The 25,883-nt window shown below is 38.1% G+C and overlaps 2 protein-coding genes across 2 annotated transcripts in view; one reads left to right on the forward strand and one right to left on the reverse strand.

Annotated features, from left to right (window-relative positions):
• Positions 1 to 10: 10 nt before the first annotated feature.
• Positions 11 to 6,980, reverse strand: LOC139318197 (endothelial protein C receptor-like). The gene is made up of 4 exons (XM_070945517.1): positions 6,876 to 6,980; positions 4,698 to 4,949; positions 2,278 to 2,547; positions 11 to 1,585 (listed from the first exon to the last, which is right to left on the reverse strand). Exons 1-4 carry the CDS (start codon positions 6,934 to 6,936, stop codon positions 1,473 to 1,475), a joined length of 696 nt encoding a protein of 231 aa, XP_070801618.1. The 5' UTR covers positions 6,937 to 6,980; the 3' UTR covers positions 11 to 1,472.
• An 8,498-nt stretch (positions 6,981 to 15,478) lies between these two features.
• The window catches only part of PFKL (phosphofructokinase, liver type), a 41,094-nt gene continuing 30,689 nt past the window's right edge, over positions 15,479 to 25,883 (forward strand). Inside the window, exon 1 of the mRNA XM_070946036.1 lies at positions 15,479 to 15,584. Within this exon, the coding sequence (XP_070802137.1) occupies positions 15,479 to 15,584 (106 nt within the window). The remainder of the gene's footprint in view (positions 15,585 to 25,883) is intronic.

Raw genomic sequence — 25,883 nt, forward strand, 5'->3', positions numbered from 1 at the left:
TAAAAAAACATCCAGCCAATTTTGACGTTCTTTCTTCTGTTTTAAGAACTATAAGTTCTACAAATGAAAGGAAACTTAAAGACAGGTAAAAGGCTTTTTTAAAAATATATATAACTAAATATATGATTATGCCAGCTCATAACTGAAAGCCCCAGGTCTAAATTCTGGTTTAACAGCTAATAAGATCCTTAATTACCTGAGCATTTTTGGAGGATCTTTAGAGCACTTAGTGATGAACAGGGAACAGTTTCATAATTGTTGGCCGCCTGCTCAGTGTTATGAGGATAAAATGCATGGAGTTATCTCATGGTTTCTTGGTAAGCACTGTAACCCTAAGGATCCAGAAAAAATAGTGGAATCCTAATTTCTAGTAAAATTCTGAAGACATTCTATAAAAATCTCTTGAGAGAAGCATTTCTAGCTTGACCCAATTAAATTTAAAACATACAGTTGCTAATTCTGAATGCTCTTAAAGGTCCACAGGCTTATAAGATTTCTCACATCACTGGATTTATCATCATAAATTGTCTTTAGAACTACAGGAATGGAGGGAAGTATAGAAAGAGCCACCCAAAATCAACTGAAGTGTATCGTATTACCATCATTGTATTTCCTTTGTTAAAACTCTAATGTGATCTGATCAGAGATGCCTAAAATTCTTCATACAACTATAATTGTATTGGGATCCTTCAAAGATGAACATAAAAAGAAACAAAAAGAAATTTGAGCATTCTAGATTTTTATACTGTATTTGCCTGATGGATAAAGGAATAAAAGAACATGCAAATCCAATTGTTAAATACCTCCCCAAAATGGGGTATAGTACAGTGCAAATTAAAACATTGCTGGCAGAACATAATAAAATAGAACATGGTCACAATAAAAAACCAGCACAAAATGAAAATAAACACATATATACTGACACAGCATGATAAAAAAAATTACTGCTTTCCTACACAAAAAAAATTCCTACAAAAGAATGTCTGCTTTTTTCTAGATCAGCCAAAGGGTGATGCATTGGCTATGACAGGCTTGTTGCCTGAGCTCAATATTGTGGCTGAGAAAGAGTGACTGCCCAGAGTCACCCAGCCAGCTTTTATGTCTAAGGCAGAACTAGAACTTAAGTCTCCTGGTTTCTAACCTGGTGCTCTCAGCATGATAAAATGCAATGCCGTATGAAAACTGGCATATTGGGTTGAGTTGGATTGAAAGTGACTGACACAAAGTGATGAATGAACTCTGTGGTTAGGTGGGAACTTGAGCCTGGGCCTCCTAGTCTAAAGCCACCTATCCCAGCTGAAGTTTCTTCCAAGGAGAAAAGGCAATCATTTGTTCAAATAGATACAAGATGCCTATATTTTTCATTGTAGCGGTGTGTTTCCCCACACACTTACGAGTCCTGCATGTTTCTCTTCCAATCGGCTCCATTGAGAAACCAAGAAAGCTGATAGTTCGTTTGTGTATCAGTGCTGCTATCTCTTCCCACCTGTGCACAAGAACAGGCAAACTGCTAATCCCATTAGAGCAAGAGCACCGATACTGATGCCTATCACCAGCGGAGTATGTGAAGGTCCTTCACGTTGCCCTGCAAAAGAAAATAGAAAATTTAGGCCTGCTTTTAGGTTGGATTTTTTTTGGGGGGGGGAGGGTGGATGATGATGGAGTGGGAGAGGGCGGGAACAACATGTTAAAATGACTGACAACACAGCTTTCATTTCAAATGCTATCTCAATAGGAAGTCTTCTGCAGGAAGAAAATGCTAAAAGGAAGCATCTAGTGATGATTTACTATCCAGACATGGATTTTCTTCCCCAAGCTAGAACTGTACCCTGGATGACAAGCGGGCAACCACACATGCAATATTTATTTTGTACAATAGTTTGCACTAGATGGTGGGATCACAGACCCTGTTATGCCCATCTTCACATCAACTTATCAAATATTCCCTTTTTACCTCCCCTATAGTCCCTATTTAGGCTAGAGTCAGGGCGACTGGATGGAACTGATCATATACTGGCTGGATGCCCTTCCTGACAATCAGGTATTTTCCTGTTTTGTTACGCATTTCTAAGGTTATTACTTTCTATTAAGGAAAAGCAAAATACTACAGAATTTTGCTCTCCAGTGTTATTGAGATGACAGCGCTACTTTTATTGCATATCCTTTCCTCTTGAGAATTAGTGAATAAGACGAATTGACTGAGCCAGGATAATTTGTCAGGGTATCTGTTTAGGCAAGGGGTTCTCTGCAACTATCAGTATCAATTGTCTCACATACCAGTAATGGCTTTTTTGTTGTTAGTGTGCATCTTTACAAAGTTGACACATGTTTCTTGTAGGAAGAACTGTAGATTGGTAGTTGTCTCTTGGAATTGATTCAGCTTCTTACTGGTATAATTGGCCACCAAAGTGTTAGATAAACCTTCCCAGTTATTACTCTTTGTGTGAAATTTCAGGAAATCACTCCCATCCAGCAAAATCTTGTAGAAGCTTCTGGTGCCATTTTCAGACACTTCGCACCCCTTTGTGCAATATATGGATATGGGATCTGCAATCAAAAGGTCCATTAGAAAAATATGTAGTAAATATTTATTTGAACATCACACACAACGTAATGGAACATAATAGAACAAAGGAAGCACTCAAACAGGCTTTGCGAATATTCTTATACAACATACATTTTTCCAATTACTTGCTTTATCATAACTTCAATAGAATCTATATATCTAATTTTTTTAAAAGTGAAAATTTCCAAAAATCTAAAAGTAAAATAAAATAAGTGAAAATAACTGAAAGAAATATAAAAGGGGGGGGGAGTTACAAAAGTGGCTTCTAATCTTCAATTTTACTTCCCTGTTAAAGGACTCTTCTTAAACAGATCTATCTTAAATAGATTTTGTGGACATCTATTAGATAATGTAACTCCTTATTTTTGCTGCCAGTGCTATGAATCATGGAGTTGGAAGGAATTTTACAAATTATTTAGTCCATCCCCGAGGCATCTATTAGACCATTTCTGACAGATTACCAACTTCTATTTGGCCTTCAGCAAAGGAGAATTGTGGCAAATTGTACCTCTGGCTGACAGTTCAGAAAAATCAGGATTTCTAGCCTAAACTACTTCCTTGCAGTTTTAACTCGGTGGTTTTGATCCTGCCCTCTAGAACATTAGAGAATACATCCCCTTGTATCTGATAATCCTTCAGTTTTTTAAAGTTTATCATATCTTCCTTCAGTTCTTCTGTAGGCCAAACATATTTGAATCCTTTAATCATTCTTTGTATGGCTTAGCTTCCAGATTCTTTACTATCTTGGAAATCATACCCTGAACCTACTCCAATTTTTATTGACCTTTTTTGACCTTTAGGACCCCAAAGTATTCAAAGAATTTGACCATAGCCCAGATCTTTTTTATGTGGACTGCCAACCAATATCCCCCATGATTATACTTGGGTCTTTTCTTTTTCCTACCCAGATGAGGAATATTATGTTCTATTAAATTTCATTCTGTTTATTTCAATGTACTACTATTCAAGTTGTCTGAATCTTCCGTCCCCCATGAAGTATTGGCCATCCCTCCCTCCTTAGTACTGCAAATTTTGTAAGTGTCCTCTCAACTCCCAAGTTCTCTCAACTCCCTTTAATAAAAAGTAAGTGTCTTCTCAACTCCCTTTAATAAAAAGTTGAACAATATAGGGATATGGACCGAGCTCTTTGACTCTACACTACTGACTTCCCTCAAGCTGACATGCAGCCATAAGTAGTACTCGCCAAAGTTCATCTAACTATGGTATGAGCTAGGCCCTATTTTTTCATTTTATGGAGAATACCTTGAGAAACTCTCAAAGTCTTTGATGAGTTCCAAATGCAGCATGGCTGCAGCATTCCCCTCATCTAATATACTAACCAACAAAAGAAAGAACATTAGCCTGTCATGTTTTGTTTGCAACTAACCCGTATTAACTCCTGTTAGACACAGCACAGCTATCTAAATGATCACAAACATGTTGTTTATAAATTCCATACCTCTGATAAAATAATTCCATTTATTCTCACTCTTTACAGGAGACAACCCCTTTTAGGTGTTAATTTGAAAATTCAGTTTTAGCAGAAAGAAGGGGTACAATACAAAATAGATGTGGTAAGATCACTTGTAAGCAGAGGTGGGTTTCAGCAGGTTCTGACCAGTTCTGGAGAACCGGTAGTGGAAATTTTGAGTACTTCAGGGAACTGGTAGTAAAAATTCTGACTGGCCCCACCCCCATCTATTTTCTGCCTCCCATGTCCCAGCTGATCAGGAGGAAATGGGGATTTTGCAGTAACCTTCCCCTGGATTGGGGAGGGAATGGAGATTTTACAATATCCTTCCCCTGCCACGCCCACCAAGCCACTCCCACCAAGCCACACCCACAGAACCAATAGTAAAAAAATTTGAAACCCACCACTGCTTGTAAGGCTGGAATTTTTCAATTCTTTCATTATTTCTTGTTACTGGGAAGTAAGGCTTTGCTTTTGAAATTGCTTTTAGAAATTACATTGCATACATTTCTCAACTCAAAATAGTGGAAATGATATAGTCATTTTTTTCATCAATCATAAATGTTGGTGCTCAGCAATACAGGTTTTTTTGGCAAAAAGTCTGTTGCCTTAACATATACTCCCAACTATTGCCACCTTAAAACCTCCTTCATTACTCACAGGATATGATCTTTTCCTTGGAGAGTATCATAACCATTCCCTGGAAGCTCTGCAGGTATTTGTGAAGTTTGCTTTCTGTCTGTTCCCAGAGGTTGGATGCCTCTAATGGTAACAGCTGGCTCACGTTCAATTGTTCATTATGACCCTCCAAGCTATGGGTCAGTATCCCATCTAGGGCGGCATTGCCTACAAATTTCGCAAAGTTGCCTTTTGAAAAGTTGGCAGTCAATGTCATGATGAAGGTATGAGTTTCTGAGAATAAAAAAAAGGAAATAATCAGCCGGTGGAAGTAATAGTTTAAGTCTCTTCTTCACAGTCTACTGCTTCTGACTAAAGAGGTGAAGAATGGCAGGGGTTTGCTCAATCCTCACCTTCCTCCCCTTAAAAAAGGAAAGGAAATCAGCTTGGGTGATCTTTTTATCTCACTTTTCTCTCCCTTTGTTTGAAGGCATCCTGTAATCTTAACTGAAAAGAGCAGAGAGATTAGTACAGGAAGTATTACACATTCAGGAAGGTGGGGTTGCCTGCCTAATTTCCCCTTTGAAAATATGTTTTTCATAGCACTGACTGTGGCACTGGATGATTGCCAAGGCACTATATGAGCCAGACTGACAGGCACCATTGTTTATGGTGACCTCAACATTCTTCCTCTAGTGCAAAAAATGTGGCTAAAAGGGAGAATAATCTATCACTTCTGAGATGATCCACCGTCCACCAGTATCAGTTATGGGCAAATCATTTTCTTGATCTCCTGTCAAGTTCTCTAGTTCACCTTATTTTTAATTTATTTTTAATTGACCAATTTGTGGGGGGGGGATACTTTTTGATGGCCGGAGCTATGCTTAATATTCTGGTAACTTGGTACCAAGTTTCCCATGGTAAACAATGTAATGATGCAATTGTGTCAAGATTTTGGGACTATATTTTTTTAAAAAATTAAAAAACAATGTGAAGCTGATTTACACTATGGTTGTTATTTAAGCTGTACCTTAAAATATGCAAGAGTGAAGATAGGAAAAAGGAAAGCAATTGGCTCATCATATATCTGGGAAGAGAGAAACTGTTTTTGCAAGGCGTGTTTGCCAATAATAAAATAGGAGATAGATTCAAGATTGAGTCACTACTCCTAAAAAACTATGGAATATGGGTGCGTTTGGAATGCATGGATGTATATGGGGCATGTGCCTGTACATGAGAAGAAACTCCAAGCTTAAATAAGAGAAGCTCTCTGAAGTTCTTCAGGCTCCATTAAAATTGGATACCAGACTTATCTTATGGAATCTTTCCTTATTTTAAAAAATGGTTATTCTTTAGAACATGATAACTATTGCACAATATCCCACCCCTGAGGAATCTTTTTAGTTAATCATTTGCACAAATTTGTCCTGACTACTCCAAAAGGAATAGTCCTAAATTCATTCTATGCACAAGGCTGAAAATTATTACTAATCTGTTCCAATTAACATTTCTGCATCTTTCACGTCACTCTTGGATGATAATAGAATTTTACATATAAATAGACATTTACATGATTATAATATGGTTATTTGGGTCTAGCACTAATTTCCAAATCATGACTGGGAGTTCAAAACGGATTCTTTGTACATTTCAGAATGTCATTAAAATATTTTTACTGACTTGGATGCAGCAAGAAACAAAAACACAGATAAAGTTTCAATCCAATCACTCTATTTCTGCACACATGTACTTAGAAATCACTTCCACATATTTCAACAGGATATATTCCCCAGTAAATGATATTTAGGGTTACTGAATTAGTTAAATATTTTTAAATCCCAACATAAATAAAAAAAATAGTTATTTTCTACCTAAACAATAGTAGGATTAGCCCCAGGCAAATAATTTTAAGGAGACTATTCTGTAACTTGGTACTATAGATGATCCACCATCAGGTATGTGAATTGGATCTGTGAAAATAAGCAGTATGACTAAGAAAGAGAAAGATCCATGGATAAGCATGTTAATCTTTTACAGCCAAAATCACAGTGTTAAAGACTAACACATTTATTCCGCTACTTTTCACAACTCATATTCATAGAGTGTTTAGCCAGCTTTATATTCACCCTTCCTGCTCCTTACTCAGAAATCTAATCAAACCACACAGAATACTCACTACTTCTAGTTTTAAATTAAGCCAACATGATTTTCCAAACTTACCTTCACCATATGCCCAGTGATAGAGAGCCCAAGACTGGAGAAGAATTTGCAGGAGAAACATTCCCAGTCAGGAGTCACTTATTTGCAAAGCCAGGAACACTTCAGTGTTGTTCGTAAAGTAAAGTGTCTGGAAAGGGAACCTCCAAGTCTTTTATACGTCAAGCCAAGCACCACTAGAAATCAGGGAGTTTCATTTGCCAGTACTGGGCTGGAAGACAGAGGGTACGGCTGGCTGGGAAAAAGCGGGTGGAGCATGTTTTCATCTTCCTATTTCCCTTTCCAAAGGAACTTTTTTCCTTGCCAGATCTGCCTCCTTCTGCTTCTCCCACAGCTGTGCAGGCTGTAGCGGGAAAATGGCTTTAAAATGCCAAGCATGACTCTGTTTTTGCCAAGTATAGTATTTGGAATAGAGACTGAGAGACAAGGCAAACAAAACATGAGAAAAAGATCCAATCAAAATATCAGCAAAAATAATATTCACAAAGGACAGAAAGAGTGCATCTGCAGACAGTATAACCTGATCATAATACCATTTGAAATTTCAAGTTTTGAAATTAGATATCTAAAGATATGTTATTGCACACGACCCAAAAAGAGATATTCCAAGCCTTGCAGCCTTGAAGAGAAATATACTATAGAATGTCTTGGGTCCATTATCTAACTGAGACAAATACAACCCAGGCAACATTCATTTCTGCCTTTATATGTTGTATATACATAGTATGTCCATAGTTTACCTAACCACATGGCTTGAGACTGCTATTGTATGCCTATTCTGCAAAGACAGCCAGTATGAAACACAGGTAGTCTTTGACTTCTGAGCACAATTGTTACTAAGTGAGAAAATTGTTAAGTGAATTCTGCCCCATTTTATGACCTTTCTTGTCCCAGTTCTTAAATGAATAATTGCAATTAAGTTAGTGACATGGTTGTTAAGTGAATCTAGCTTTTCCATTGACTTTTTTTTTTTTTAAATTTGATTTATATGCCGCCCTTCTCCGGAGACAGGGCGGCTTACAATGCGTTAAGCAATAGCCTTCATACTTTTGTATATTTATACAAAGTCAGCTTATTGCCCCCACAAACTGGGTCCTCATTTCACCTACCTTAGAAAGGATGGAAGGCTGAGTCAACCTTGAGCCTTGGAGAGATTCGAACCAGCAGTAAATTGCAGGCAGCTGTGTTAATAACAGGGTGCGTAGACCACTGTACTATCAAGGCTCTTTGCTTGTCAGAAGATCGCAAAAGGTGATCATATGACCTTGGGACACCGCAGCTGTCATAAATATGAGTCAGTTGCCAAGAGCTCCAGCGGGCCTACCGTCCCTATCCTAATGTTTCTTCTATTTGTACCTATTTTATGTATCCAATCCATGCTTATACTTATTACCAAATACGTTCTTGACAAATAAAATAAATAAATAAATAAACTGAACTTTAATGCGTCTGAAATTTGATCATGATGCAATGGTCATACGTTTGAAAAATGGTCATAAGTCACTTTTTTCAGTGCCTTTGTAACTTTGAATGGTTACTAAATGAACTGTTATAAGTTGAGGACGACCTGTAGTGCTTAGGGTTCTGGATCAGAATGAAGGAGGCCATGTTTAAGAACCATTAAGCCATAAATTACATGACAACAAACCCCAGTAATGTTATCATGAAATGGGAACTAAGCCAAAAAGACACTATGTGATGTGGTTTTATAAGTGGGTTTGGTTAAAATCATGACTGTCCCAAAGTCACCCTATAAGCTTTCATGGCTAACTGTGGTCTAAAACAGTGGGAGCCCCCTAATCAAATCTAATATCCTAAGCATTAACTTATTCTGGTTCTCTTTATATGATTTTTGCTTGTTTGTTTGTTTTTAATCCCCTTTTATTATTTTTTTAAATAAAACAAATAAATAAATAAGTAAAATTTTAAAATAAATATCTAATACTCCTTCTTTGTGTTTTCCTCACAACAACAACTCTGTGAGGTCAGTTGGGCTGAGAGAAAGTGACTGGCTTAAAGTCACTGGGCTGGTATATAGAATAGAATAGAATAGAATAGAATAGAATAGAATAGAATAGAATAGAATAGAATAGAATAGAATAGAATAGAATAGAATAGAATAGAATAGAATAGAATTTTTTATTTGCCAAGTGTGATTGGACACACAAGGAATTTGTCTTGGTGCACATGCTCTCAGTGTACATAAAAGATACGTTCGTAATATTAATAAAATAGCAGACTTAGGCAATGCAAAGTTGCCACTGGTGATATACATTTAAGTGCGGAACAGAATTATTATTACATCATCAAGAATTACAACATCAAGAATTACTAAATGTACTGAAATGCTATAGCTCTTACACATGGGACTATTTGTAAGCAGCAGAGGTGCTTCATCATGCCCTTTCTCTCACTTCTTTGCAGAAAACTCAACTGTGGCCTTAAAAGTCCTGCTGGCAGGAACACACTGTGGGAAATTGGAATGAAACATTGCATCAAACCCCAAAACCATAACACTGTAATTATGGGCAGAAGAAAAACAGATCATGTTACATTTCACAAAAGTTAGACATGCTTTGAATTTTAAGTTGCTTCTGTCTATGGACAAAACTGCAAATGATCCCATATTTATAACATGCATATGCAGCCTATTCTGAGTGGCAAGAAGTTTCAACAATTCTTTGCAGTATTTATCCAGTGTTCAGTTTCAACAGAAAAAAGAAAGAAATAGCATATTTCTGAGAAAGAGAAAGAAGCTGAGAACTCAGAACATAATCCTGCTCCCATCCAAATTCCTAAGAGAATGTCTGGTGCCACAGAATTCCTGCAAAGAGCAGTATTGACTCTGAGCCTCCTCTTCAAATCCAAATTAGTGGACTTTAGTTTTATACCAAAGATGGAGACTGTATAAAACAAAACAAAACAAACATCCTTCATACATGAAACAAAAACATTGCATTCCAGAAGTTCTACTTAACTATTCTGAATGGGTCACAGTTCGCCAGAAATAAAATCTGGAATGTTTTTGTTGTATATGATTTCAACCAAAAACAAAACCCTCAGGAATAATTTTACATGGAAGAAAGACAAGGCTGGTCTATGCCTCTGAATTTCTGCCCTTGTTTTCTCTGCAGCTTCCAGTGAAGTCCTTCCATCAGCCCTCCCATCCTGCTGACCTTCTTAGCACTAGTCCTCTTTCTCTCCTCTGCAAACCTCAATCAGGCTGCTGCCAACATCCCAATCGAAAACTTGCAGTTCAAAGTACAAACTGTTTTATATATCTCTATTCCAGACTGATTTCTTACTTATTTGAATCATCATTCTAACTATTGTGTATGCACTGCAGGTTGAAGGCCTCTTCCTCATGTTTCCAACCACTATGGTCCTGAGCTTTCTTTTGCCGAATGGACCCACAATACTTGTTGATGTCATCTATTTATCTTCATTTAGGTCTCTTTTGTGGATGCTTTTTATCAAGTGAAATCCATTCTATGACTGCCTTAGTCCAGCTGCCATCAGTTGTTCTTGCGATGTGACCGGCCCATTTCCATTTCAATTATTTTTACTCTCTTGATGATATCATATACTTTTGTTTGTTCTCTAATCCATGTGCAGGTCTTCCTATCTTGTCTTATAATGTCAAGCATGTATCTTTCCATGACTCTTTGCACCACTCGTAGCTTTTGTATCAATTGTGAGTTAGGGTCCATGTTTCTCTGGCATATGTTAGAACATGTAGCACACACTGATCAAAAACCTCCCCATATGCCTGAAAAGTTTTCAATCAATTTATTTACATACATATGCACTTCTCACACAACTTCCCCTTGACTTTTCATGAGCTAAAAATGGGTTATCCTACCTAGCAGTATAATTGCTATGCACATATTAAATGCACATTTCCAAAACGTTAACTTTTAACTGTCTTCTCTCGGCGCCTGCATTCACATTATTTTAGCCTAATATTTTGTACAAACCAACTGTGAATCCAGTCACAAATCTGATTTATATCATTAATAGTTAAGTTATCCAAGGACATATTCTCTGAGTGTAGCCTGAAAATGGCATTATCTTAAAACATGCACATTGATAGCTCAAGAGTCAAATTTATAGATTGGGATTGTGTTTAATGGAATCACCTTAACCATTCACAAGGTCATTATGTTCTTGGTAACTGAGATTATTGAGTAAATATAGGTCAGATAGGAGAGTCCCAGAGAACAATGAAATGACAAAAATGCCGACAACAGCCATCATGATGTCTATTCACTGTATAGTCAAGATGTCTAAGAAAGATTACATAAAGAATTAGCTGAGTATAACAACATTTTATCCTCTTTTTTTGAAAAAAAAAAAAAACCTCTCTTGTACTCTAATCCAGTTTTTTATCCTTAATGAAGTTTCTGGCTGCTACTCTGAAAATGACTGAACGAAGAAAGCAGAAAAACTGGGGCCAGCCAAGTAATTATGAGTCAAGGTCCATGTAAACAGCAACAACTGAGGAAACAAAAAGCAGCAGAATCAAATGTCAGTGGTAGTAACACAATCAACAATCTTCCTGACCTTCCACTCATAGGTGGATGTGGTCTAGATATCACACGAGTAGTCATTTTCCACTAATGTTAGCCTCTTTTGACCTATCCATATAAATATTTGTTCACTCCTTTTTACAACAGCATGACCTTCCTCAATTCCTTCTTTTATACAATTTTATACAATTATTACACATGAAAAATATTTTTATCATCAACTCTTAAAAGAAGAGCCACAAAGATAACAACTGGCTTGGCAGCTTCTTTATAAGATGAAGCCTTTGGTATAAAGTCTGAATCATCTGCTTCCTGGTTGTAAAAGGATCAACTGTCCTTGAGGTTGCTCACTCAGTAGCAGCAACAACATTTGGAAAGGAGAATTGCAAAAAAAAACAGGCAAGATAGTGGATGAAAATCCCATCCCTTGTGTACATGCAGTGGCATCATTTGCATGTACAAAGAGAAGGAGACTAAACAATCCTGCTGCAGTCAATAACTTACCTATTTTTATTGTCTTGAGCTGCTTTTGCTATCAGGTTCTCTTCATGTGCAAATATTTTGGAAGAGATAGGATTCTAACAGGGAAGGAACATATTATTGATCTTATTTAATTATGGTGTGCTGTTACAGGACAATCGGGGAGAGAAAGAACAGGTCACAGGTTTTGAAGTAATAATTTGCAAGAGGATATATGATGAGCAACTGCAATCTAGCTATTACAAGGAGTGGAGGGAAGACAAGTGGCTGATCTCCCTTCCTTTCAGACTACAATCTTAGTAATCGCATGACAGTGATGGAAGACCCTTTAGTCTAGGGGTGTCAAACTCAAACTTTCATTGAGGGTCACATCAGGGCTGTGATTGACCTCAGGGAGCCAGGCGGGTGTGCTGATTGGGTGGGCATGGCCAGCTGGACACCACTCACTGGGCATGGGCAGCTGGGTGGGCTTGGCCATCTTGAGGCCACGCCCCAAACTGCTGGCATGTTTCCTCTTTGCATTGAGTAGACCGGGCCAAAGCCACACTGGCCTGATGTTTCCTCTTTGCAATGAGTAGTCTGGGCCAAAGCCATGCTGGCCTGAGGTTTCCTCTTCGCAATGGGTAGACTGTGCTGAAGCACTGTGGACCCAATGTTTTCTCTTTGCATTTGGTAGACTGGGCCGAAGTGACACGGGCCGGTCCTTTACATTTTCCAGGATGGCCCTGCAGCTAGATCTGACCACATCACAGGCGGATCCGGCCCACAGGCCTTGAGTTTGACACCCTTGCTTTAGTGGTCTGACTTCTTTAATGCTAAGTCAGTTTCTGACAAAACAACTATCCAGGATTTAATCCTGTACAAAACACTGATTTGGCATTTATCATAAATACCTGGATAAGAGTAGAGGGGAAATGTTTTTCCCAGTTCTGTGGATGAATTACTGTATAAAGCAATAGGCTAGCTTGGAAGGTGGTGAGGTATGTGGCCGTAGCGTAAGGGACATATGGAATAAGGGTGTAAGAAGGCTGCCATGATATTATGCTTGATCCTGATAGTTAGCAGATGTGAGTTATGATAAAAGTAAGTTGGTAAGGTCAAAGATGCAGTTATGAGGAAGGATGTGAAAGAATGTTAAGGCAAGAAGGCCATAATTTAAGGAAGATGATTAAAAAAGCCAAAGGGCTATCATGAAGGGAGCTTGAAGAATGTACTTATATTGTCAGGGATTTTTAGAAGTCTGATATTAGCATAAGGAATGTGCTCACTTCTGACTTTGTCGTGCACTATGTATATGCAATGTGTTTTATTTTATTTTACTTTATTGTCCTTCTTTTGGGAATAGTATTTTCTTTGGGCTAAGAAAATAAACTTTTGGGCAGCTTCAGAATTTAATGACTGTGGTCTAGGCGATGTATTTCTTGAGGTTTTGCTGGCAACTGTAGTTAGTATCCTGAGAGGCAAGGTGAGCAGGGACTAACTGAACTTCCATTTTTAAAATCAGATGACCTGACTAAGGGAGTAGGCTAAACACCAATCAAAAGTCAAGAATACTGTTGAAGCTGACTGTTTTGTAGCATACAGAAATAACCTAATATTGAATATTACTTCTAAACACACTCTTCCCTCCAGTGGATTTCAAGCATTATTTTGGTTTACCAAGGAACTGAGAGTGATGAAATGGACTGCTGGCGAGCTTTAGCAGAAATGGAAAATGCTCAGAAGTGGAAAATGTAGCAGTAGATATTGTGAAGAGGGCATAAACCCCAAGGACAAGGACTGAATAGCTTCTCCCAAAGTAAATCAGATTCTAATTATGTCTCCATTGTGTCTGCACAAGACTGGCACACATGTTTTTCCTTCTTGTGAGTCCTTCAAGATAATGGATAAGGAAAAGACAAGAAAAAGAGTCAAAACTGAAGAGATTCACCATAAGCAATTTTCATTGTTGTTTTTTAGATATGATTAATGAATACTTTTTCATATTCGTCATTCTGAAGATCTCCAATGACTTTAAATGGTTAACAGGCAATTTCCAAAAATTTCACACTGTCAACATCTTCATTGATGAACTGTTTATCTTTATTCCAATCTCTTTCCTCATCATTTACTGCTAGCTCTGAGCCCAGTGGTTTGTGTAAGCAGTTAGGATATTTGACATCATTGTTCATCACCATTCACTTGCTCAGAATGAATGATAGCTATCATTTGGAGGCCTATTTTCTAATGTTCAGATATTTCTTTGAGGCTCTTTGCAGGCCCCTTATCATTTACTACTCTGAACAATGTCACAATTTAGCCAATTTGACTATTCAATTAGTCATGCCTGATCACTTATAAAATATGTTTAAAAGCACCACTACAGAACAGAACCCCAGGGGACCTGTCCTAGTTGCATTCCTCTATTATGAGAAACATCAATTTCTAATTCCTATTCTTTATCCAGTTGTTTATCCATAAGAGGACCTGCCCTTTTATTCCATTACTTTTAAGCTTACTGAAAAGTTTGCAATGATTATACAGACCTCTTCTTGGACTCTCCAACCATTTCATAATTTCAGGAATATATTGGGTCTAAAACTGTACTATTGTGGTTATAAAAACTGCCAAATCTTTCTGGAGTGAGTTTGCCCTTTTGATTTTCTTTTTCATGGGTATTTTCAATTTTGAGAAGTTCCCTTTCTTGAAGGGCCTGGTGGCTCAGCAGAATTGTGATTAACACCAGCTGTCTGCAATTACTGTAAGTTCAAATCTCACCAGGCTCAAGGTTGACTCAGCCTTCCATCCTTTCTAAGGTAGGTAAATTGAGGACCCAGTTTGTGGGGGCAATATGCTGACTTTGTATAAATATATAAAAGTATGAAGGCTATTGCTTAACGCATTGTAAGCCGCCCTGAATCTCTGAAGGGCGGCATATAAATCAAATTAAAAAAAAAAGTCAAATACAACTGTGAGGGATTTGGTATGTGAGTTATCACTTCTTTGAATATTGAATTTTATTGCATTAAGGTCAGTGTTCCTAATGGTTCAGCTACACATTTCTCTTATTAAATTCTGGGTACTAGTTAAAGTAGGTCTAGAACCTATCAACAATAAGCAACCCTGGCACAACAAACGGCAAACTCAGAGACTTGTGTATATGAGGTGAGTGGATCGGAGAAGGAAAAGAAATGTATTGGGTAATGTTAAGAAGAGAAATGGAAAGCAACTTAGGGGAGTGTACAATAACAAGCATTTGAGGGCCATCCTTGGAAGAACTTGAGATTCCATGTCTTCTCCATCGCACCTAAATTAATTTAGGGAGCAAATTCCAGTAGGAGCCTGCTGATCACTACCATCAACCAATTTCACCACTTGCAGCTCAGGACAAAACAGCACCTGGTGCAGACAAATTGACAGTGATTACATTTCCACCACAGCGCCTGCGCTGGCCAGGTAGCCCCTCCTCTGGGACGAAGTCATCGGCCAAGACCAGCCGAGAGGCGGAGCTTCTCGAAGCCGCGATTCCTGGAACGCTGCTGCTGCTCGTGATTTATCTTTAGATTTTCATTTCATTTCATTTTTATTTTTTTTGCAACCCCAATAAGGCTTGGAAAAATGGCGGGAACCGATCTAAGCTCAACGGGGCTGGACCTAGAGAAGCTACGCATGGCGGGCGCCGGTGTAGCGTTGGCTGTGCTCACCAGCGGCGGCGACGCACAAGGTCAGTCGCACCGGTCCGCTTCAGTCGAGCTCAAAAAAGCCACCTCTGTGTGTGTGTGTGTGTGTGTGTGTGTGTGTGTGTGTGTCACGTGCTGCCAGATGCAACGTGCAAATGAGCGCGGTTAGCACTGAGCACAGCCTGCTAACTAAGCTGGAGCAGTAGAGCCTCTGCCCTATGGAGGTTAAGAGTCGAAAACCCTAAGCAAAGTCCGTCCTTGAGGGCCTGTTGCAGAAATCTCCTTCACCAGGGAGTTCCTGCTCCGCCTCCCTTCCAAAGCCTGGTTTTACTAGGCGCCCGCATAAGGGCGCCCCGGAGGTTGGCTGAGGCATCTGCCCTCATCGTGGTGGAGGCGGAGGTTAGCGGTGCCTCGTTCAGACCTGGCGGGCTAAGAGATTTCCCCTTTGGACTACTAGGCTTTGCGGCCAGAGCGTCCACGAATCTGTGACGACCGTGCTTGTTTGACGCAAGCAGCCTCTGCACATTCGCAGAAGGGAATTTCCTCCATGATGAGCCGACGAAATTTCCCTATCCCACTGTTCACATTTTTAAGGCTTCCAGAACAGGGCTGCAAAAAATCTAAGCTATTTAAACTAGGTGATAGATAAAGATGGGGACGACTCCCTGTTTTGTCATTAGTCTTCATCCGGAATTTTGCAACCCCAGATTGCATATCGCTGCGTTGCATTTTAATCAAAGCATCGATCCGTTAAATTTCTGTCGTTCGTCATCAGTGTCTGCTTAATAATGCAGCCCTAACATAGTAGGGCAGCAAATAATGTTCTTGCAGGGTACCTTGAACATGAAATATAAATTGTATCATTTGCTTCTATATTAGGAATAGGATTTTTATAGAATAAAGTAAAGCCATGAGGGGGGGGGGGTGTCCAGAATTGAAAATGGCTTATTGTACAGAGATGTGTTTTGCTAATTTCTGAAATATAAATATTGTGGGGTCTTTGGTGTTCCCTGACCTTGGTTGTTTTCTTGCAACCATTTCATTACCCAACTAGACAACATCAAATTCTTGATCCAGTGAGTTTTTCTTGAAGCAAGTCTCCTCACTAGACAATTGGGATACATCAATGGAAAAGTTTTCATTTCCCATTAACTGCATTTGATCTATCACGATTTAGGGGGCCTAGATGAGAACTATTCCTGCCTGAAGCTTGGGTGATGGTTACTTGTTAAAGCTGGTTATATGCACACTAAAGCTGGATTTGTACTTCACTGGCTATATTGACTAATGATTTTTTCCCCTCATAAATATATCAGGGTCATTTATATTTGATATATATTGCATATACAGAAATTGATTAGACAAGCAACTATTGTTTCTAGATCAATACCCTTAGTCCTTCAATGCCATATAGAATCTATGTTGAATATATAGTGAAGAATATGTATCACGTTGTATGCTGTAATGTCCTTGACAAAAAGGGAAATATAAATTCAGAAAGTATTATTGATTTTTTGCTTGCAGTCATTAAAATATTGTAACTTGTTATGACAAAAACTCATGCAGGCCAAGGAAAATTGAAAATAAGGCTGCATACTGGTTATTTGTTGGATTAATCAATGATACTTAATAATAAGATGTTTCATTATAAACTTTTATGTTGAATTCATCCTTTCGGGCTCCTCATGTATGGTCCAGATTAGAAAAAACACAGGACAAGTGTTTTCTCGGGATGAGAGAGCAGCAAACAAAGAGCTACAATCTCTTTTATTAGTTACCCAAATACAGCGTCATCAGAAGGCGTTATTATGGCCACACATCTCATATTACACACAAGAGATAGGGAAACAATGGTAAAGATACAAAGCAAAACCTAACTCTGGCTGCTTGGTATCAGATACTACCAGGCGAGAGGCCCATCTCCCTTATCTGATTCTAGAGGAATGTGTTTACAAAGAGATAGGAGATGTGTCTGCTTTGCCTCTCAGGAAAGTTTATACAAAGAGACATCTTTACTTTTACAGGCACAGCCTATGTTATAAACAAAGAGAGAATGAATAGGGCCCTTCAGAGAGTATCCATATGAACCCGCTTTTCTTAGTTTGATTATTTCAATGCTAAGCTCCATACAAGTGTCCAACCAGTTAAACTGGTCTATACATGTACTATGGCCACTGCATTCCCACATTTCCTCTGTTTTTGTTTTTTGCAACAGGGTTCAGCTGTGTTGTTATTATGATGTTCTCTTTATGCCTGGGAAACATGTCTATCATCATAGTAAACAAATCAGGAATACATTGAATACTACAACATACAGAAATAAGCAAAGCAATGATCATGAGTACAGTAGACAATATGTTCTTCATCCATCTGGTTTCTGCAAATATTTTTAGGTCACCCATCCTTTTATTACGGTGAACAAAGTTAGTGGAAAAGTGGCCAGGAGATGTCAAGCGAGGTAGGCCATCATGTTTCTGAGTTGTATTCCAGTTATACATTTCCACAAATCGCTCACACAAATTGTAAATCCATCCGGTTTCAGGCACCCAAGAAAACCACATGTCAGGAGTTTGTAACCTCTGAGTTATCTTGGAAGCCCTATCTTGCAAGTCCCGAGCACCTCCTCTGACCACACCTGATTTGTTCCTCCAGTTCCAGAAGGGCTTTGGTTTCACTTTTCAGGACGTCCTTCCTATTGGAGGGAATAAAACCTTTGCACATTTGCAGAAGGGAGGGGAGACATTGGATGCAGCAACAAAGCAAAACAAGCAGTACAATTATAGATACAATAGTTGGCATAATTGATTTCAACCAAGAATCATCCAGGAGCCATGACCAAAGAGCAGTCCAGGTGTCAATGGCGCCAGATCCATTGGATGATAAGGGATTGTTTTTTGATCAAGTTTTCCATATGTTCTATGGTGTGAGTGATGTTATACTGATAATCAGATACATAGGTACAACAACATGAATGTATAAGGGCACAATTGCCTCCTTTAGCTAAGGCATATCGGTTTTGTAAGACTACCTCTCTGATTTCAGCCAGTTCTTTATTCATCAGCTTCAGCACCTTGATAGTCTCGTTGAACATATATACTGTCCAGTTATTTAATAAATGAAGATCCTAATAGTTCATTGCCACCTGAGATTGGGCAAGATGTTTCTTAATATCTGAGTTTTTAATGAGCCACCTGGTGTCAGTGGTGGGTGTGGTTTAGCAAATAGGAGTAGTGGAGTTTGTCCGATTAGCAGCTATTTGAATGTCTTTTACTGTCCCATCATGATTGAATGTAGAGGCTGCTGACATGAAGGATCATGAGATGTAGGGGCAATAGATGCAAGATCGTGACTTAATTCCAGAATCCATGATATATAGTCTCTTTTATGTAATTGTTACAGAGGCCCATTGTTCTTATTCACTCCCCCCTCAGCTGGAAATGTCAATATGGGAACCTTAGGTGTTGGAGTAGACTTAGGTAGAAAGTAAGGACCTTGTGCATAGACAATGCGTTTGTGGCAGGAGCGTTACTACATGGTCACTTGAGAGTCCCAAAGCTAACAATGTAGTCACTTATGCGTGTGAAACAAAATTACTAGCAAAATCAGAAAAACAATTCTGCTAACATTAGTATGTGTAAGAAAGTGGTAAAATGTATATGTACAATATGAAGGTAGTTTTTTCTCCTGATGAAATCTTCCGCTGTGCGCAGGGGACCAACTTCCGGTGTAGTTCTGCAAAGCTGATGGTCACCACCTTGCGTTAAGAGTCTGTTGCCGGGAGGACTCAGCAAGATGTTTTTTCTCTTAAATCTCAGCACCAGGGGTTTCTCCTTCTTTTTGTTGTAAATGAAATGGTCTTACGTGTCTTTTGGGGATCCAAATGATGCGATCATAGTCCTGGACAGCAGCATATCCATGGCCCCAGGTAATAAGGTCAGCAGGTCCTCTCCATGCAGGATCAGGTAGTTGGTGGAAATAGACCTTCGGTTTTAGGGCAGCTGATGGATAAGCAGAAAAATGACGGGTCGCAGCCGATGTGGGAGGCTGTCCAGTCAGGTTAAGGAAGTTCAAAGTATATAAACAAAGATTGAGTTTGTTTTGCATGGCTGGGAGGCCGAGGCATTTTTCCTCTTTCAATTTTATAAGCCAAATTTGTGTGTGATGGACCACTTGTTACAAAAGTCTGCAAAGGCAGTACTGGTGTACACAGGTCCATTGTCAGTTTTAAGTTCAATTGGGCGTCCCATCGATGCAGAAATCCGAATACAATGATTTATTACATGTTTGGTTGCTTCTCCCCTTTTTGGGAATGCCAATAATAAGTCCTGAATAAGTATCCAAGGAAACATGCAAATATTTCCATGGGGCAAAGGATGGATACTGAGTTACATCCATTTGCCAAATTTCACAAGTTTTAAGTCCTCTAGGGTTACACCCATATGGATAGAATGAGCTTGTTGACTATAGGTAGGACATTGTTGTATGATGGCAGTCACTTCAGCTGCCATGAAACCAAATTGTTTCGCTAATGCTTTTTATTTTGATGAAAATAGGCATGACTGTCCCATGGTGTGATGGAAAATATAACCATGAGCGTAGTTGCAGCTTTGTCATTTCCCTCTTCCAATCTCTGTCTCCGCTACCCACAATATCTATAACCTTCCAATAAACAAATCTCCTTATAACACTAAACATTCAAGTCCTTCTCTCACTGCCATTCTGACTTCCAAGCCAGCCCGTCTGTGCAAACCAACTTTCTCTTAAACAATTCAACTCCTTCTCTGCACCAATATCTGATTGTCCTTCTAAATCTCCTTGTAAACTAGCATACTTCCAAAAGTCAACTTTCTGCTTTCCTTCACTAACTCTCTCTTACATTCCCTATAACACTGGGTTCTTTGCATACCAGTCTTTATTCAAAATAGCACAATTATCTATTCACAGCCTACAATATCCAGTCAATCCTAAAAATTTCCTCAACTCTTCAGGTGTTACTTCTTTCATTAATTAAATGTCCTAAGTATTTTATCTCTCTGTCTACATATTGTAATTTCTAACTCATCTCTGTGATAATTCCTAAAAATGGCAGCAGTTTTTGCTGCTGACAAACAAAAAAACAAATAAACAAACAACAGACAAACAAAGAACAAACATGCTATTTGTTAAGTATGCAAAATGCACGTAGACATAAAAACATTAAGGAGCATTTTGAGTCAATGCTCTGAAATAGAATTGGATATGAAAGTATTTAAAACGTCAAAAATGTTCAGAAGGAAAAAAATCAAAATTGCATTCTGAGCCGTTCAGTGCTCTGCAAAGGCAGGTATCAGATATCACCCTTTCACTCCCGCCTTTCTCTGGCTGGTACTTTGAGAGAAAAAAAAATGGTTAAAAGTACAAAGTAGCCCCCCCCTCTTTCGTGCCTCTCATCTCCCAGGGAAAAAAGGGAGGGGGTGAGGGAAAGGAAAAAAAATTTTAAAACAGACCAAGCCTCCCTTCTCCTCAGAGGGCAGGGAGAGAAAAGAAAAAAAAATGCTTATACACAAAATTACATTTCATGCAATCCAATACACACCCATTCACATCTGTACTGCAATCAGACCTTTTGTATAATACATCCTTCATGCGAATCAGTCATTCAAATTATTTCAATGAACTAGTTTATTCCCAAAACAGTGAAAAACTTCAGGCAACAGTCATAATCACAAAAAGTGATATGGGCCCATAGCCATTGCCCGGTTTTCCACAGTTTCAAGTTCAAACCCAGTCAATTTTTGCTGGCCAGCCAAGCATATCAATTCCACACACTATCATTATAGATGCACATCAACAAAATATTTTTAAACAGAAATCACTTCAAGTTGATTAGTTCAAATTATCTGAGTCTTCCCATTTAGACAGGCTCCAATTTTATTTCCTGCTAAACCCCGGGTGGGAAGAACAATAAACAATTTATTTATTTATTTTTTCAGCCTGAGAAACGTACTGAGAGTCAGAGATCAAATTAAAATCTTGTTGAGAAAAAGTGTGAAAGCTAAGATAGTCGCAGACAATTAGTGTTAAGATTCTTTCCAGACGTCGTCATGAGTATCCTTGTAAGCAATGGCTCCTCTGGAGAAAATCATTAAGCAAGTAAACCTAGGATCTTTAGGCAAATGATATGAAATACAGCTTACATAGTCAGTTAGAGCACACTGAAAAGATGAATCATTCCGAAGACAAAAGTAAAAGTCAGATTTTGAGATAGAAAGAATAATATTTATTAGATCAGTTCCATTTCTTCGACAGTCTGGATTACGCCCCAAGGTTATAATTTCAGCAATAGCTTAAATAAAGGGTAAAACATTTTTAGATGGTAATGAGACAAATAAAGCAATGTACTTTTTGCTGTTCTAAAACAGAATTAAATCTCCTGGCTTTTTTCTTTTAGTCAATAACTCAAATAATGGACTAAGTAAATGCATAGATAAAGAGAAATATGAGCAGTCCCAATTAATAGTACCCAGTAATTGTTGCAAATTTAACTTTGGGTAACTTTAAAAGCCGGAGCAGAAAGAGATTGCACATACAGATAAGGAGCTGTATTTTCTCTGGGGCAATGTGCAATTCATTTACACATAAATCATTTTGTATTTTCAAAAAGCCAATTAGGTTGTATTTTTTGTGCTCCAATTAAAATGTCATCTATACTATGATCCTGACACACTTTAATCATATCTGCCAAATTAAGATTTTTTCCCAGCCCAACAATAGCTTTTAAGTGGTGTTGTTTTTTAGCTTTCTTTCTTTATGTTAGAGAAGGCTTGTTGACGCTTGCCAGAAACAAGCATTTTTCTGAAGGCTTGTTAAGCACATTCAGAAGAAGCTTGCAAAATTGCAGCCAGCAGACACACTGAAAGCATTTCAGCAATTTATTCTATCCATCCCCCTTTTTTTTGTCTAACTGTTTCTTTAAATTCTGCTTAGTGGGGGTGTAACTGACTCCTTCAGAATGAGCTGATGTTTAATTTCATGCCGTGCGTCTGTGTGGGTGATTTAACGTGAGAGCAATCTCTCAATAAAGTCTGAAAAGGAACTATTAACAGTGTCCTGAAGGCTTTTATTTTTTGTATCATTAAACACTCTATAACTAATCTCCAGAGTGCAAAAAATTTTTCAGGGCTGGGGAGGTTTGTGGAGGCATGTTCCCATCTGCTTCCACAGATTCACTTTTAAAGAGCCCTTTTATTGCCAAAAGTTTTTTAGAAGGTAAATCAAATTCTTTTCATGGGCAGGACTTTCCCGTTATCTTTTTAAAACAATAATTGAGGACTTGGCCAATTCTCTAAGTTTGTGGAGGTACGTAACCTGGGAGAACTAGAGAATTCTGCCCCCATACTCACGATTTATGGGAGGGTGCTTCGTTCGCAGACGACCGGCCCTGGTTTGCAGAGGCTCTTCCAGCCGAATGAGTATGAGGGTGCCAAGAGACGTGCTCGATCCATGAATCACGTCGGGGACACCAGATGTTGAATTCATCCTTTCGGGCTCCTCATGTATGGTCCAGATTAGAAAAAACACAGGACAAGTGTTTTCTCGGGATGAGAGAGCAGCAAACAAAGAGCTACAATCTCTTTTATTAGTTACCCAAATACAGCGTCATCAGAAGGCGTTATTATGGCCACACATCTCATATTACACACAAGAGATAGGGAAACAATGGTAAAGATACAAAGCAAAACCTAACTCTGGCTGCTTGGTATCAGATACTACCAGGCGAGAGGCCCATCTCCCTTATCTGATTCTAGAGGAATGTGTTTACAAAGAGATAGGAGATGTGTCTGCTTTGCCTCTCAGGAAAGTTTATACAAAGAGACATCTTTACTTTTACAGGCACAGCCTATGTTATAAACAAAGAGAGAATGAATAGGGCCCTTCAGAGAGTATCCATATGAACCCGCTTTTCTTAGTTTGATTATTTCAATGCTAAGCTCCATACAAGTGTCCAACCAGTTAAACTGGTCTATACATGTACTATGGCCACTGCATTCCCACACTTTTAATTCAAAACTTTTAGTGTATGTTAAAAATAACCAACCCCCCTTTATATGTTTCCAATTTTATATTTTAAATCATATCAGTCTTACTATAGTTTAAATCAACAGTGTAACAGAGTTGAAAGAAATATAATCTACAGTAATGACAGAATCAGTTTAATTTTAACAAACTATCATTCCTGGATCTTGTCTCTTTCTCAGATGAGTCTTAGAAAAATGAAATTTGATGGGTGTGCATAATGTATGTGTGTTTTATTCTACAACAGCTGTCACCCTTACATAACCTTTACTTTCTTCTTGTTTTCTACAATGTAATCTTTCTTCTCAGTTATAATGAAACAATCTGTCAAATGTAGAATTAATAGTTACAACAGATTTTGCCTACAAAGTACTTCCTATGAATTATAGCAGCTTAATTGTTTTAATTTATTCTTTCAGGATAAGAAGCCAAACTTTTATATAACACAGGCTTTTAAAACAATGTAAAACCTCAGTTTTTGTAGATTAACTGGGTAAGAGGTGTCTTTTGAAGCTAAATGTCTGTAATTCATATTACTTTAATAAAGAAGACAGACAGACAGACAGACAGATAGATAGATGATAGAAAGAAACTGATAAAGTATATCTAAATTTTCAACATATATGTAATTATGCTACTGATATAATTCACATCAATTAACTTGGCCCTTTAGAAGAATTTTGTCCATTTTATTCAAAAAGCACTAAACTGAATAAAATCAAAGTTTTATCAACATTGTAAATAAAACATATTATTTAAAAATCAGGGAACAAACTTCTAACCTTTTTCTCATAGTGAGGGGAAGAAATTGAGAAGAATCCAGCTGAGCCATTTTTTAGTAATTGTTGCCTCCTTGGTACCTCTTCATTCAAAGCTCCTTTCTATGGGGTACTGTAGTAGGTAGAAAATGGGCCTGGAGGTAGGGAAAATCTTTGAAATATCAATTTCCTCCTTTTACCAGGGGAATACATGCTATGTTTCTAGAAGTTAGGACAATCAGAATTACTGCTAGATGAAGTTCCCTTTTTCCCCCTTTCCTTGTGTATCAGTTCCTCCTAATCTCTGTTGTTGACATTTTTTCCATATTACATGGAAATGTTCCAGTGTTAAGAACAATCAACTATGGAGCTGGAAACTAACCTATTTCAGAGGAAGTCTCCTAATGCAAACCAGTCAAGGACAGAATTGTAACCATAAGTTGCACTAGCTTTTATTTATATGGTATAAAATATATGTTGCCCTTTCAAACAATGGGTGTTTTGACTATGAATTATATCAGCAATTCTGTATATTCCGGTGGGGTTTGCAGCACATTCTTGAGGAGATAAGAAAGTGGCAAGTATCTTCCAAATCATCTTCCATTCCCATTATCTAATTTCATTGTTTGGTTATTTTATATATTCATTTTATATAAAATAGTTCGTACAGAAGTAGACTTTGGGTAAGTCTATAGTTTAAAAGAAACAGGATTAAGCAGCAACCTGACTGTGTTTTAAATCAAACACAATGTTACATAGAACAAAAGCAGCTTACTTTAAATGGGCAAATAATGGACTTTCCTAATTCTCTTAGGGGGAGCTCCACAATTGGTTGGCTGCTTTAGTTCTGTCTACCCACCAACATACCTGATATTTATTTTGCGACATACATAGGGGTTTCTGAATCAGGTATACACATTATGTGCAGCTCCTTAAAACCTCTAGATCTTCTCTAGAGGTTGCTTTTGGTTTATAATTTGCAATGTAACAAAAGGGGAAAGTATTAAGTCTTGGGAGTAATCATTAACTGTGATTTAAATAAAATTTTAATTTAATCTTTTCATCTCAGTCTCTTCTTCCCACTTCTTTGCCCTGATTATGCTCTTTTTCCTGACACAGCAGTCGAAGATCAAATATATGCCCTTTGCCTTATAAAAAACTGTATACCCTTAACTTCAATTCAATATTGAATAAAAGGAAGTAATGTTTCAGTTATTGTGACCTAAGTACCAGTAGTAAGAGTAATAATTTCTTCATTAGAAAGAAATGCAAGTCCTGCAGCAATCAAAATTACATAAATGGACTCCTAGTCACCATATCTGACTGGAACATTGCTGGTTTCAGAAAGCTGTTAGATTTTGATCCTAGATCCAAGTGTATCACTTCATCTAGAACAGGCCATTTATTCAGTCTTGCCTGCAATGATTCATCTGCCTGAGTTGAGTTACAAATTATTCATCCACATCTAAGCCTTCACTGTGTCCTGAAAATTATTCAAGTTTTCTATTACCTTCTTGGCAGTGGAAGAGA

The sequence above is a fragment of the Pituophis catenifer genome, unplaced genomic scaffold (genome assembly GCF_029215685.1).
Source record: "Pituophis catenifer annectens isolate HBS135680 unplaced genomic scaffold, rPitCat1.0.hap2 SCAF_6, whole genome shotgun sequence".
In the NCBI taxonomy this organism is placed as follows: Eukaryota; Metazoa; Chordata; class Lepidosauria; order Squamata; family Colubridae; genus Pituophis; species Pituophis catenifer.